This window comes from Typopeltis vanoorti, chromosome 1 (assembly GCF_054136105.1).
Source record: "Typopeltis vanoorti isolate ZY-2024b chromosome 1, IOZ_Tvanoo_1.0, whole genome shotgun sequence".
Lineage (NCBI taxonomy): Eukaryota > Metazoa > Arthropoda > Arachnida > Uropygi > Thelyphonidae > Typopeltis > Typopeltis vanoorti.
Window position 1 is genome coordinate 77,890,092 of NC_143549.1, and position 16,603 is coordinate 77,906,694.

A 16,603-nucleotide genomic window follows, 5' to 3' on the forward strand; every position below is an offset into this window, starting at 1 on the left:
TTAAAATACGGTAAAGACCTGTGTAAAAATCTAATAATATTTCTAATTTCCAATCAGCTAACATTTAAAGATAAATCTTCTCATTAAGATTTAATTTAGTCACAAATAAATGAAACATATTTTCAGCTCCTTATCTGTCCCACTCTCACAACTCGGGAAAAACGCTTATGAACCCACACGATTTCTCATAGTGATACTAGTTAGGGTTAAGGATATGAGGCAGCTGCATTTGTCTGCTATATTTTTGTGTCTATGCACATTAGCTATAGAGATCACACTAATCTTTTGGCGATGACAAAGGTGGAGACCTGATGTCAACTGATTTCAAAAAATAATAATAATTATTATTATTTTTTGTAATTATTATTTAAAATAAAGAATAAATCACACCACATAAAAGGAAATAAAACTATTTCCGAGAATGATAAAATGATGCTATAGAAATATAATCTATATTTCTATAGATTATATAGGAATCTATATAATCTATATAATTCCTATATTATTATTATTATTATTATTATTATTATTACTATTATTATTATTTAAAATAAAGATTATTATTATTATTATTTATTATTATTATTATTATTATTTAAAATAAAGAGCCAGTAGGCTTCATCTCAATAAAGATCGAAACCGGTCTGGGTAGTGACCTCCCACTATAATGTATAACATCATACATCTCCTAAGAGATGGGTTTTACATTATGAGAAATACTAAGAATAGCGATCAGAACTTTCTCTACCTTTGCTACGAGTTGCCCTAGTTTGTACTACGTGCTTTAGCTTACGCTAGTAGTCGCCGATACTTTTATAGTTACTATATTCGGCATGAAACTCTTTGATTCCGATCTTTGAGTTTCTTATTCGGTTTTAAAACAATGTGGGATTTAATATCCCCTTAATTTAAATAATAATAATAATAATAATAATAATAATAATAATAATAATAATAATAATAATAATAATAGCTCGAGAGCAGTATTTCTCAACTTCATTCACTCCCAGAACCCAAATCAAATCCCCTTAAAAAAAAAAATTAAGGCACTTCCTGTTTTCCTTATTAATTAAAATATATTCAAATAAGAAAAGTAACAAATTAATTGTTATCAGGATTTCTCAAAATTAATATATAATTATTAATTATTGTACATATATTTATATTAATAAGTAATGAAATTTTAGACAAAAACTCTTGATTATACTGCAAACAAAAATCGATTTTTAATAATAACACTGTCATACAGTCTTAATGTGACACTTGTGCCTGCTGCTTCTTCATCAAGTTATTGATTCGTGGTTGATCTGTGAATAAACATTCTCTTAATTCCTTAAGAGGCAGCAACCTTTTCCTCTTCTTCAGGCGAATATTTGTCACTGCTGAAAATTTTCCCTTGCAGAGGTGAGTAGTGGAAAATTCAAATTAAAACAATAAGGACACAATTACGATATACATTTTAAACATATGATTGAATTAAGATGACTGCTACTTGTTTGTATTCGGCACAGATAAAGAGATATTACGAATTTATCTTATTATTATTATTTAGACGAGATCTCTGGCTAGTTTAGGGACTCATCGAAGTCCTATGTCACTTATCATGTCACGCCTTCTCTTCAATTCATTCACACCTGCAGCAGTCACAACCACCCAAGGCAAGCCATTCTAATCACATAAGGCTCTACGAAAGAAAAAATCCAGCTCTCACTGCTTTCCTGATTGAATTCAGTCTTAACTTCCACGGATTCCCTCTCGTCCTCTCCACACACTCTGTAAAATGAAATAAATAAATAAATAAATAAACAAATAAAATAAATAAATTTATCTACTGTTATCCTGTATAACCTTTTCAGAAGTTTGCGGGTCTCTTTTATATTATTCTTTTCCATCCTGTTCGCTAGTCTTCAGTGCACTCATCTCAATCTCTCTTTCTTCATAATCTACATCAAAAGTCCAGATATTATCTTTAATACTCTCCTTTGCATCCTCTCCACGCATCACCTCGGAAACTAGTATCTATGCCAACCAGTGTAGCAAATGACAGTAAAAACGCAGAAAAAGAAGCATGGTGTTATAGGAGATTGGGAAGTCGTACAATAGTGATGCAATGGAATGCTGTCAGGTATATTCAATGGCATGAATTCACTTTTTTTTTCTTTTACATTATATTCTTTTTTTTTTTTATTTTTTATTTTTTACAATATGTGCCCTTTTGGAAAATATTTGATATTTTTCAAATATCAAATATGTGTCTCTATTTGATATTTGGAAAAAAATATCGCTGTACTCTTATATTAATGAGCATGACTGCACATGATTGGGACCACCGATCTCGAGCAGTATTTCTTAAACTAAGAACATATAACATAACTCTTCTATAAATATAAACTATAGTCAGTTTGATTGAAAAATAATATTTTCCCCATTCACTTTTCTTTTTTTTTAAAGAAATTATATCTAATACAAGTTATAACAGGTCCTGTGAACTCCTGCAGAGTTTTAAGAAACTCTGATCTAGAAATGCTGTCTGCTCATTTTGAAGGGGAAAAAAAAAAGAAAAACTTAATCATTAAGTTTCGACCTTAGATCTAAAAAGTATGCTTTTCAAGACTGTGTTAAGTTTTCGGTACCTAGGGAGGCGATACGCTAAAACTTTTGAATTAAATTTCTGTATATGGATGATTTTAATTATTTTTTTATTTTTATTTATTTTTTATTTTTTTCAATGAGGCACATCTTATCTCGAATTATACTCCTAGCGCCTTGGGTAAAGTCAGGAATGATTGAACCGCCTAAATTTCTGATATGTTATTAGGTTATCATTGAATCCGGAACCTTTACTATTTGTCGGTTACTTTAATGGCTAATTACATTATTTTAAAAAACTTTCTTTGTAATTTTCGTATTTCTTTTGAAATTTACAATGCACATATTTTACCGCGGATGCACTTCTAATATAGTAGCACTTTTATCTACTTTGTTACAGGAAGAAAGTTTCTCGCAAGTGTAGTATTAATCCGCATTTTCGCGCCAAGTTTTTACATGTGTTAGCGTGAATGTTATTCTTTTAAAATTGTGAAAACTTAGATAGAATTAAGTAAGCAGTGATATCACCAATTAAAAAATGGCGGTACGTATGTAAAATTTTATATTTTAAGAAAAAAGTAGAAACTATAAGAGATTTTCAACTCAAGAAAGTTAGTTGTCTTCCGACATGTGCGAGATGAGATGAATTATCGCTATAAGTTAATGGCCAGCTATGCTGCTGAGTTCAACATCGGATGAATTTAATGTTGGGAAAAGCTTTGTAGACTTCCATAATTTAAGAAGCAGCAGTTGTAAGCTTTAATTCATGTAACAAAAATTTGGAAAAAAAATATGGCACTCCTTGTATATCCACACGAAGTTTAAATTTAAATGCCACATGATTATACGGTTATGCATCAAAAGGCATTCTTTAAATACCTCTGTGCTTGCAGCTTCAGTGAAGCCACTGTTCATTTAATGAGTTTACTTTATCCCCCTCCACCATCCTTTCCATGTTTTTTGCCACCACCATCCAACTTTTTTTTTTCACCCCAACGAAATAAGAATCACCAGTTAAATAAATGTCGATAAAATTTCAGGTAAATACAGAGCATCCTAAATGATATGTCACATTTTTGGGACTTTTGGAGTTGCTCACCTGTGCCACTCAAAATGGTGCTATAATATGAGCACATCTGAAAAAAAAAAAAAAAAAAAAAGACTTAACATTTCCACATATATTTGTTTATAATTTTATAACTCCAATAATTAATGTAGGTAGTAAACCAATGTAACTGGATTTTCCTTATTGCTAACAGTTTTCTGAAGAATTTGTTTTTCCTCTAAGCATGTTGTTTTTCTTTAACTCTTTATTTTCTTTTTTCCTTTATTTTATTTATTTATTTATTGACAGTCCCATCTATGAAAGTTATAAACCCATAGCAAACCTAAAGCTATAAACCTACATTAGTATATGGGTGGGCTGAGTGTTAGGTAATCCACTAACCATATTCAGCCTTTAGTACCTTGGATGGATGGAAAGTTGTATTAGAAGAAAGAAACTGAATGGATTTGAAACTTCTAGTTCTGTTACATTCTGCTTTTTCTCTTCTGTGCAGTGCATTGGCTCTGGCCATAGATGATAATTTAAAATTCATGTAATTGTTAGTATTAAAATCATTCAGAATCTAATCTCTTATATTATTACTATTGTTAAGAGAGACCTCCAGGGAGTCAGAGACTCATCAAGGGAGGCCACATACTACACTCACCAACTATCATACTTATTCTTGAATTCATTCACACTGCTTGCACTCACAACATCCAAAGGTAATCCATTCCAATCATGCACCACCCTCTGAGAGAAAAATCTAGCCCTCACGCCCTTCTTGGTGGCCTTCATTCTCAGCTTCCAAGGATGCCCATTCGTCCTTTCCCCACCCTCCATAAATTGAAAAATTCCATCAATTGAAATTCTGTATGACCCTTTTAGAAGTTTGTAAGTCTCAATCATATCATCCCTCTTTCTCCTGTTTGCTAGTGTCTGCAGTCTACAAATTCTCCATCTGTCTTCATAATCAGTATTCCACAATCCTGATATAATTTTTAACACTCTCCTTTGTACTCTCTCCAGTATAGCAGAATTACAATAGTAATTGTACTCTTTCCAGTATATCAGAATCACAGACCTGTGCACAATAGTCCAAGTGAAGTCCTATCAAGGGCTTGTAAAGAGGCAAAATAAAATCCTTATCATTACATGTGAACGTTCGTTTCAGCATTGCAATTATCTTTTGAGTTGTATTTGCAATATTTGCTACATGGCCCTTGAACTTCAACTTCCTGTTATTAACACTCCAAGATCCCTAGCCTCATCAGTTTCTTCTAGCCTAATCCCAACAATATAATACAACATTGGATATCTAATATGCCGAAGTGAATGACTTTACATTTACTGACGTCGAACTGACACCCGTTTTCCCATGCCCACAATTCCAGCCTATTCAAATCATTCTGCAAAGACTGCATATCAGCAGCATTCCTGATTATCCTACCTATCTTTGCATCATCAGCAAATAGCTGTATGTTGCTTGTCAAATCCTTCCCAATATCATTAATGTACAGGTTGAATAACAGTGGACCAAGCACTGATATAACCCAAAACCATTTTCTCCAATTTATACAAGTCTACCATGCTGTATTCTGTCAAAAGCTTTAGCAAAATCCAAAAGTATCATGGTGTATCTATTCCCCTTGTCTAGTTCAATGGTAACATTGTTATAGAATGTGAGCAAGTTCTAAAACATGACCTTCCCTTAGTAAACCCGTGTTGTTCATCGCAAAGTAGAGATTCACTGTCAACCCATTTCTGAATGCAGTTATATGATGTTTTTATTTTTGTTTCCATATCACAATGGAAAGGAGGAAAATGTATTGTTAGTGTTGTGTGAAGTGTTTTGTTGATATATGATATATGCCAGTGTAAGCAAACAAAGTTTGCACCTGAAATATTTTCAGACTGGGCAACTCATATATAGAAGCTAATGACTTCACATCACTTGCCTTAGCATTCCATATGCAAAACACATATCCTTACGGACATATATAATGCTATGCATTATGGGAAGGGTCACTACCCAGACTGGTTTTGACCTTGATTGACGTCTCATCGGTGGGAGCCAGACCCAAGAGGTGATACTAAAGTTATTATTATTATTGTTGTTCCGGGAAACTCCAAGGAGTCGACAGACTCATCGAGGAAGGCCCTAACATCATGTCTGGAACACCTATTCAACATTCACACAGTATCTATCATATCTTGCCTTGAACTCATTCACGGTCGTAGCACCCACAACAGACTCTGGAAGCTTATTCCACTCATTCACCACTCTCCAAGTAAAAAACCTAGCTCTAACACCCTTGTCAACCACGCTCTTGCCCAGCTTCCATGCATGGCCCCTAGTCCTCCCACCACCAGTCATATTTTCAAAAATATCTTCTGGATCAATCTTATAAAAACCCTTCAGTAATTTGAATGTCTGAATCATATCACCCCTCCTTCGCCTATCGTCCAATTTCTGCAACCCACAAATCCTCAACCTATTCTCATAATGTTCATTCCACAGACCTGCTATCATCTTGGTCACTCGTCTCTGGACCCTCTCCACTTCCTCCTCATCACGAAGAAACCCTGGTGCCCATAACTGGGCACAGAAGTCCAGATGGGGTCTTATCAAGGCTCGATACAGAGGAACAACAACTTGTTTGTCTCTGCATGTTAAAGTATTTTTCATAAGCCAAGTGATTTGGTGAGCTGTTTTAGTCACTTTTGCAATGTGCCCCCTAAACTTCAACTCCCTATCCACCAGCACTCCCAAATCCCTGGCCTCATCAATCTCCTGGAGTACGGTTCCACCAATGCGATATACTGCTGCTGTTCTTTTCACCCCAAAGTGCATAACCTTACACTTTGCCACATTAAACTGACATCCATTTTTCCTAGCCCAGTCCTCCAAACTATTCAAATCATCCTATAAAATTTTGACATCCTGTGCACTCACAATTGCTCTACCCAACTTTGCATTATCAGCAAACAAGTGAACACTTCCTCTCAAATCCTTTCCAATATCATTGATGAACAAATTGAAAAGCAGTGGTCCAAGAACAGAGCCCTGCGGCACTCCACTAGTCACAAGATGTCTTTTTGACTCCACTCCTGAATAAACCACTCTCTGGTATCTCCCCTTCAACCACCCTCCTATCCATCTTACCAACCCTATATCTATCCCCATCTGCTCCAGTTTACTGATTAGGGTTCCATGTGGTATCCTGTCAAAGGCCTTGGCAAGGTCCAGTAGTATCACTGTAAACCCATTACCCCTATCCAGTTCTGCCGTCACTGTGTTATAAAACGTGAGCAGGTTACTGAGGCATGATCTACCCTTCACAAAACCATGTTGTCCCCCATACAATATCCCATTTTCATCTGTCCAATCCTGTATTCTTTTCTTGACTAATTTCTCTAAGACCTTGACAATGATTCCTGATATGCTAATCGGTCGGTAATTTACAACAGCAGTCTTGGAACCACCTTTATGCAGTGGAACTATTTTCCCCTCCTTCCACCCGCTCGGGACTAACCCAGACCCGAGACTCAAATTAAACAAAATGGTCAAGGGTACTGACAATTCTTTAGCTGCTTCTCGTACTACACGAGCTGGTATACCATCCAATCCCACAGATGTATTGACATTGAGGTTATGCAATAGACTACTCACCTCCACTTCATTCACCACAATTCCCGTATAATCTACTGGTTTATTCGTTTCTGCAATGTCACCACCTGGATGATATATTCTTGCAAAGTGCTCGCTCAGTAACTCGGCTATCTCAACTGATTCAGTTACCTCCCTATCATCGGCATTCTTTAAAATCATTCTGCCATGTACATTTTTCCTTTTACTTGTTACATATCTAAAAAACTGTTTAGGATTCTCTTTAGCCTGCAAGGCCAATGTTCTTTCGTAATCCTTTTTTGCTTTTCTTACCACACTCGTCACCCTTCTGGCCTGCGCTTTATACAGTTCATGTGCCTGCCGGTCACCTTTCTCCTTAAATTCCCTCCATAGTTGTTTCTTTTTTTGCAGCTCAAGCTTAATGGTGTAATTGATTTATTATTCAGACTCTGGGTATACAGTCAGCCATTGCTTCATGCAAGCACTTCTTAACTACCTCCCATGCACTATCAACTTCTAGTCCTTGCAGTTGTACATGCCTGGCACTGAGCCAATCAAACTCCTAAGCTTGTCATAATTTCCAGCCCGATAATTCCACATGTACCCTGTCTTAATTGAAAATTCTACACTTTTAGCCACCTCCCAAGTCAAGACCCTATGATCACCCTCACCGATTGGTGGCAATGTGGTCATGTTTGTTACAGCCAAATCCTCAGATGTAATTACTAGGTCAAGCACTCTCTGACCCCTAGTATTTTCCATTACATGCTGTCGCAGATAGTTATCCCTTAATAACCGCATAAAATCCAATTCCTTCCTCTTTTTATTTTTGTTTCCACATCACAATGGAAAGGTGGAAAATGTATTGTTAGTGTTGTGTGAAGTGTTTTGTTGATATATGCCAGTGTAAGCAAACAAAGTTTGCACCTGAAATATTTTCAGACTGGGCAACTCAGTTGAAGTAATGCAGAAGTCGTATTTTCATATCCAAGTAGCCAAATGGTATCACACCTTATTATTAAACTACTCTGGATTAGAGATAGTTGTGGAAGTTTTTCTACTTGGTAATACTATATGCCAAGAAATTATATTTTTGGTTTAATCCTTTATCCAAGTGTAAGCAAACAAAGTTTGCACCTGTATTTTCAGGACTAGCCAACTCGTATATAGAAGCTAATGACTTCACATCACTTGCTTTAGTATTTCTTGGCATATAGTATAACCAATTATTATTATTATTATTATTATTCCTGACACCTCCAAGGAGTCCAAAGACTCATCGCGGGAGGACACCTACAACTGTCTCAACCACTACACCGAACCTCTACTATGAATCATCTCCATCAACGCCATCTATCGCCCACCTCCACCACCTCCACCACCACCACCACCACCACAACTAGTATTTTTTGTCTGTAAATTGCGTGTGTTCTGAAGGGCCGATTTGTCTGTATGCGGGAATGAAAAACCCGAGTTTCCAGGAGAAAAAAACCCTGCCACCTCTGTATGAGATCGGCTAACTCACCTTCGATTGAAAATCGTCCAGATAAAGATTCCTCCTATCGTGACGAGAATCAAACTTAGTGGAATTATTAATGGAATAACCAAGTGGAATATTAGTGGAATAACCGAGTGGAATTATTTAATAAAAATATTAAACGTAAGTGTTTCTGGTATTAATATTTTATGATGTATGTCTACAACATACTAGGCATTCACCAAAGTCCTTTAACTGGCTCAGATTTGATGGAAGGAAACTTTGCTCTTGGATCTGTTTTTCTAACATGTCCCATACGCTCTCAGTGAGGTTCAGATTCGGGCTTTGTGGTGGCCAGGGAAGATGATGGAAGTTGCTGTCATGCTCACTGAACCATTACTGAACAATTCTTGTGCAATGGATAGTAGCATTGTCATCCATGAAACAACTGCCACTTGCTGGATAAAGTCAATGCTGCAGGATGGACTTGATCGGCAATAATGTTTGAATATTCCTTCGAGGACACTCAACCTTCCAGCAATATCAGGGGACCCATTCTACACTAACGGAGCATGCCCTGCACCATGACACTACCTCCAGAACCTTTAGTTGTGTTTGCAAGGCTAGCTAGTGGGTTTATTGCTTCATGGGACTCTCTCCAAACTCTCTGCCTACCTATTGTACAGAACAAGGTGTACTGTGACTCGTGGACAACATGACTTTCTTCTTCCTGTGTCCATTCACAGTGTTTCTGATACCACTGTAGATGAATTTTACAGTTCTTCACAGAAATTACTGGTTTCCATATAAGAATGTGACTGTAATATCAATCCTCTTCAATTCTCTGCACATAGTTCAGTGAGATATGTGTTTGGAGCAGCCTTCATTAAATGCTTCAGTTAGTTGCTGCACACAGGAACTTCTGTTTGTCCTACAAGCCTTCTCAGCCAATGGCCTTGATCATAGTTATGCCTCTTAGACAAGCAGTGTGGGTTATTTTTCCACTGATTAAACACCTGAGATATCTCACCTTTTGAGAAACCTGTCAGCTCTGCTGTTTTCAAAATCTTGGCTCCAGCCAGATGGGTACCTACAGTAAGCCCTTTACTGAACTCCAAAAGCTCCTTTGTTTTTCCTATTGTGATCAGCACTGTTGACAGTTACTGACCAGCAGCATTCTTAAATAGTCAACTAGAACATGTGGCCAAATGTTTTGCATATATGCTGCATAAATGATCTTTGCATACAGTGGCTTAGGTGTTGATGATTCATAATAATGAATCTGTTGGGGTTGTTTACAGTGTAAACAACACCAACAGAGGAAATATATATATTTATTAAATTCACCATTTTTCTAACTAGCATCAAAGCACAATTATATATGATAGGTACACAGTAAACTACATAATTGAGGAAAACAATCGTAATGGACAACAGAACTAATGTCCTTACATGACGCCATCTAAAGGTTGAATGAACACACAGTTAATTTAGAGAAGTCAGTCTATCAGGATCTTAAAATGATAGTCTAATAGATCTGTGGTAAATTAATGCAACCATACTATGAGGTTAGAGAGTGCTTCATAGCTGATTCTAAAAATAGTCTCTCAGACCTATAATGACTTCTGTGTAATAAAGATTTTTTCTCCATCTCGTCCTATGTGACAGTGTCCAGAGCATGGTGTTACAATCCTGACTTGCTATGCAGATGATCATGGATGTAATTTTTGTGTTCTTCAAGTTGATCTTGAAGATTAACTACATCCTCTTGAACATCCCAGAGCATATAAAGTTACTTGTGTCTGCAGTTTAGCCTACTTTGGACACACTGGTAGATCAGTTACATCCACTTTGAAGAACATAAAAAATTATCATGATCATCTCTATAGCAAGTTTGAATTGGCAGACCATGCTCTGGATACTCTGTCACATAGGATCCTGATAGCTTGACTTTTCTAAATTAACTTTGTGATTATGCAACTCATAGAGGGTGCCATGTAAGGACATTAGTTCTGTTGTCAGTTACAATTTAAATTGTTTTCCTCAGTTATATAGTTTAATGCTGTGTGCCTGTCATAAAATTGTGCTGGCTAGAAAACCAGCGAAATATTATGAGTTTAATAAATTTTTTTTTTCCTGTCTTGGTGGCATTTATACCATAAAACATTATTATGAATAATATGGACATAACTTGATTCATATCGACAGCACTTTGCTGGTTTGCTCTTAATTGAACATATGAACTCTTTGACTCATGTAGGCATGATCCCTAGAGAATCCTTCCTTTCAGTTGCACAGTGATGCATTCATTTCAGACAAATTATGGAGACTATAAATGTGTTAGAAATAATTATTTTAATTTCCTGACATTTCAACCTTCATATTAAGATCATCATCTGGAGTACACGCACGCACGCACACACACAGAGAGAGAGAGAGAGAGAAGCTATATTAAATTTCACACAGTTTGTAATAAAGAGAATGATTTGATCAATGGTTATTCTACCGGCCTGACCTCTAGTGAAAAATAAAAAATAAAAATAAATAAAATAACTAATTAAAGCTATATTTTATTTATGACAATATCAGAGAACAATTTCATATAGATAGTTTTATTGCAGCAAAAGCGATGTCCTAATTTTACATGAGGGTTGTTATAGAAATACACTTTTATTAATACAGACCAGTATTTTACATTAAAAGCATTTATTCAAACTGTCTGGCTTTTTCAAGGCATTACGGAGATATGAAAGTTAGTAAATGCAAATTAAAAGGAACCTTTTTTATTTTAATTTAAATAGTTTAATGAGGGTTGTTATATTGGAGTTAAGATCCTGGATTACCTATAGTCTTATTTATAATTAACTCTTAGACATAAAGATTATGCAGATTATGTCTTCCATATTCTTGGGAATTTTAGACCATTATTAAGATTAGGGTGGCTGATAAGAATTTCACAGACCTCCTTAAATTTACATTCATACCACATTTCGGTGTGATATAAACAACAGGTGCCTTTCAGTCATTTCTATGTAGAGTATTCAGGGCATGATCAGAAAGGCTGGCTTTACCAGATATTAAATTTAATGTGCCATTTATGTTTCTTTTTTTCTAATAGGAATTGTGTGTCCTGTTTCCCCTATATAGGGAAAATTACAGGTGCAATGAATACAGTATACTCCAGGGTGGGTCAGCGGAGGAAGTGGATCCTTGGACAAGTTGAGCAAGTTCTTTAATTTTGCAGGAGGTTTAAAGGTGGCTTTAAAGTTGTATTTCTGTAGTATTCTGTTTATTTTATCTGATATCCCTTTTGCATGGAATGGTTTCAGTTTTATTGTAGTCTAGTTTATTTTTATTTTTAAGTGAGCATTCTTAACACACACAGCATTCTTCACAAGACCTCACTTAAAAACAAAACAAATTTAAAAACCAGGCCGGTTAATGTACTAAAAATTTAACCTCTTAACATGCAAAGACGTCTGTGAGACGTCTTTTATTTATTGCACCAAAATTGATTTTGAATTTTGGTTTCACATATAAATACAACTGAATATAGATGCTAGACAATCTTGTGCCTATTTCCTTTCAGCCGAGAAAAGTTGCCAACGCCGTGTATCGGCTATTTCATTTGCGTTTGCAGAAATTCATCATTATTTTTCAAATAATAATGAATTTGATCCAGCAAATCACCCTCGCCCAAAATATTGGCAGAAAAATGACCGCTTTCTGATTTTTAATTGGTACGTTAAGGGGTTAATGGACTAACTCATAAAAAGAGATAATTAAACAGTAGGTTTAATTATTTCAATACTTCATCTTGGGAGATTTAACAACTTTTTTTTTTTTAATTTTTTTTTTTTATATAATGTTGGGCCCATATACGAGAGGTTGGCTGGTCAATCTATAGTACTTTAGTACCGTATATGAGTAGTGGGATGGGAAAGGAGGAACTTGTTAACATTTGATTTGAAAGCCTGTATATTGTATTCCTTGGTAAATACCGGGAGGAAGACTCTTACACAGTAGAGCAGTAGCAGAGATGAAGGAGGAGGAAAAGAAACTTGTTCTTTGGGTTTCAAGGTGTACTGTGAAAGGATGTTGGGAGGTGGCTGTACGTGGGAATTATTGATGTTGTTTCAGATGAGCATTTTCCATGAAAATATTTGTAGAATATACAAATTGCAGAGACTAAACGTCTATATGAAAGTGGGAGGAGTGAGTCGGTAAGAGATGAATCATTTATCAGTCTAATTGCTCTCCTCTGTATTGAGTCAAGCATTTTGAGGGAGCTTTTAAGAACCCCCACTCTAAATGTTAGAACAGTATTCGATAGCTGGGCGGATTTGCAATTTGTATAAGGTTAACAGCTGTTTTGAAGTGAAGTAACGTCTTGAGCGAAAGAGAAAGCCTAGTTTTTTGGAAGCTGAGGATGCAGTGGTTGTGATGTGTTTATGCCAGGAGAGGGCTGATGTCATGGTAATTCCAAGAAGAGAAATTTCATCTTGTCTGGGGATTTGAGTGTTATCAAAAATAATACTGGGGGAAATGGTTCTTTTTTTTTGTGGGAAATAAGACAGAACTGGGTTTTACGGGTGTTGAAGTTGATGAGGTTATCTGAGCCCCATCGGAAGATGTTTTGGAGGTCTGCGTTAAGAGAAGTTTTGGTTGATGTTCTGTGGTTTGAAGTGAGTTGTGTAGGGTAAGGTTTATCAAATGAAAGGGAGAAGTACAATGTGCTGTCATCTGCAAAACTATGTATTGGGTTGGAGGTCAACTGAAGTAGGTCATTGATGTAAAGAAGGAAGAGGGTCGGTGAGAGAACTGAACCTTGTGGGACCCCAGCATTAGTTGAATAGTGGGAGGATAGGGAGCCATCTACCATTACACATAGTGTGCATCCAGACAGGAAGCTGGCAATCCATCTGCAGAAGTCCTGAGACAGTCCAAATGATGTAAGTTTGCTTAGTAGTGCTTTGTGCCAAACCTGGTCAAAGGCTTTAGAGATATCGAGTGCAACTACTTGGGATTCACCAAATTTTTCCATGGTATATATGTTCAGAGATGGGTGATATATGAGAGCAGGTCACCTGTTGATCGACATCGGCGGAATCCGTACTGGTAGTCGCTTAATAGCTGGGTACCTTCAAGGTAGAGTAGTAGTTGAGAATTGATGGTTTTTTCCATCACTTTAGATAGGATTGAGGTGAGTGAGATAGGGCGGTAGTTAGGTGGCAGCGATTTGTCTCCCTTTTTGGAAATGGGTTGAATATAGGTCAATTTCCAGGCTTTAGGATATATATACCAGTGGAGTAAGATAGTGTGTACAGACGGCATAGGATAGGAGTCAGTTCTGCTGCACAGACCTTCAGAACAATTGGAGAAATGCCATCTGGACCAAGGGCTTTTTTGTGTCTAATTTTGATAACAGGTTTATGATCTCTTTCTGGCAAAAGGATACAGGGGGGGGGCATTGCATGTTGGGCAGTTGGAATAACTGGCCGCATTTGCCATTGTCAGTTATGCATGCATTGCAGGCAAAGTGTGAAGCCAGGAGATTAGCCTTTTCTGTGGGTGATGTTGCAATTGAGCATCTGGGTATGATAGGGGTGAGAGTAGTGTAGGGCAAAAGTTGCAACCAATTGCTTTGGCAAGAGACCAAAAAGCATGACTGCTGCTAGGACAGGCTGCAAGTTTCCTGCTTTTTGCCTGTTCAAATTCTGTTTTTCAATCATTGATAATTTTTTTGCATCTGTTTTGGGCTTCAGTATAGGCACTGAAAGAGGATGGAGTTCTTAATTTGAGCCAATCATGGTATGCCTGGTTTTTTTTTAGTACAGCCTTGGCACATCTTTTGGAGAACCAGGTTTGGATAGGGGACAGCAGTTCACAGTGGTGTGGGGAATGTATGTTATCATGCCAGTGAGGATTACTTTGGTGATGTGTTCGGTGCATATGTTTGGATTGGATGACTGCAAACAATAGTCCAACCAAGGGAATGAAGCATAGTAGTCTCGGAGGCTGTCCCATTCGGTACTGTTATAATGTCAGACTACTCTTGTGCAGGTTTGACTGTGTAAGTGTTGTTGCATAGGGTAGGAGATGAGCACTAGGTTGTGGTCAGAATTAACCGGGGGGGGGGGGGGCTCACTACATTCACTGTATATTTGGAAGGGTCATTGGTAAGGAAGAGTTCTAGGGCAGTGGTCGATATCAACCCCCCAGGGGTCGATTCAGGCTCAGGGGTCAATTGTGGGTCGATAGAAAAATATAAGATATCATTGTATGGGTAATATTTAATTCGGTTAACTTGGATTACCTTCATCCTGAATGACAACGCAATTAAGAGTGAATCATGGGAACAGTGACATGAATAGGACCTGTAAGATGGAGCGAGGTCATGAAAATAGTTATGGAGGCCAATCAAGTAGGCCAAAATGACGTATTTACCAATAAACGGATGTCGGTGGTTCCCACCCAGCCGGCGCTGCGGGAGTAAGATTGCAACACATGTGGTTGCTTATTTACTTATACTTACACGTATTCGATCCCAGTCTCATTTTTGCACATCAACATACAAGTGAGCGTTAATGTTCTAAAATTCATCAACATATATATTATAATTCAATTGTTATTCATTCACGAACTAAACTTCTCTATGTTGAAGAGTTGAGCAGGGCTGGTAGTTTTGTACATCCTATAGAAATACGTGAGTAGGTATATTATTTAGACTTATTACTTTTGCTTACTGACTTCAATTTTAATTATTTTGTTACAACCCTAGTAACCACAATGGCAGCTTCAGATTCTAAAAAGAAATAAGCTAGATATGGAATTCCGTGGCGATTTAAGGCTTAAACTTACTAATTTTGAACCCAACATTGCTAATCTTGTAATCTTGTCAAGAATCATGAAGCACCCCCTTCACATTGACAATGTTAGTAAATTGACAACTTTAGAAAATAATAAAAGTCTTATTTTCATATATATAAAATTGTATTATTGTTATTTTGTTATCTAAATTTTAAATTTTATATATTATTTATCCCTCCTATCAAATATGTAATGTTAAGAAGGACGTCAAAAACGTATCCCTTTGATGTTAAGCCAATATAATAATATATTCTATATTATACATACAATAAACACTGTAACTATAAAATAAACAATCTAAAAACTCACATAAGCATCTTTTTTGCTTGTCCTATTATAATTACGTAATAGTAAATAGAGGGGGTCGATAAAAAATCAAAAAACTTTTGAAGGGTCGACGGTCAAAGTAGTTTGGCGACCCCTGATCTAGGGTATTTGGGGAATGATTTGGGTTATCTGGTAATTCTGATCGGCTTGTGATTTACTAGAATTAGACTGCATTTTTAAATCTGCGACTGATTCTGAAAAGAATCTTTCAAGTTCATATTTATTGTGATAGACCATAATAGTTTTCTTCCATCTGATTCTCTGCAAAGTATCCAAGGTATGGTTGTGATTTTCACAGGCAATCATATCATGACTGGATTCAAGCACACATCAGGGATTTGATCCAGACCTTATTCTTAGGATGCAGACCCATTCTAAAAATATTTAAGTATTCTAACATTTGTCTTATTAATGTAATGTACTTAAATATATGTCTAACAGCATTTATTAATTTGCATTCTAATTAAAGAAACACTGTATAAATATAAAAATAAGTCGAGGGGGAATTCTCCCTTCCTTTCTCTCTCACTCTCATCATTTCCTACATTTCTGGATCAGTTGCTGATCCATACAAATTAAAGAAAAAAAAACCTGGTTTCAAATTATGCATTATATTTAGTTCAGTTTCTATAATGTTTTCAGTATTCGTGTGTGTGTTTCATGA

The 16,603-nt window shown here is 36.3% G+C and overlaps 1 protein-coding gene across 1 annotated transcript in view; it reads left to right on the top strand.

Moving 5' to 3' along the window:
* The first annotated feature begins 2,968 nt into the window (after positions 1–2,968).
* The window catches only part of Mcm2 (DNA replication licensing factor Mcm2), a 145,388-nt gene continuing 131,753 nt past the window's right edge, over positions 2,969–16,603 (top strand). The window contains exon 1 of the mRNA XM_090391546.1: positions 2,969–3,133. Coding sequence (XP_090247672.1) covers positions 3,128–3,133 — 6 coding nt within the window. The 5' untranslated portion in view covers positions 2,969–3,127. The remainder of the gene's footprint in view (positions 3,134–16,603) is intronic.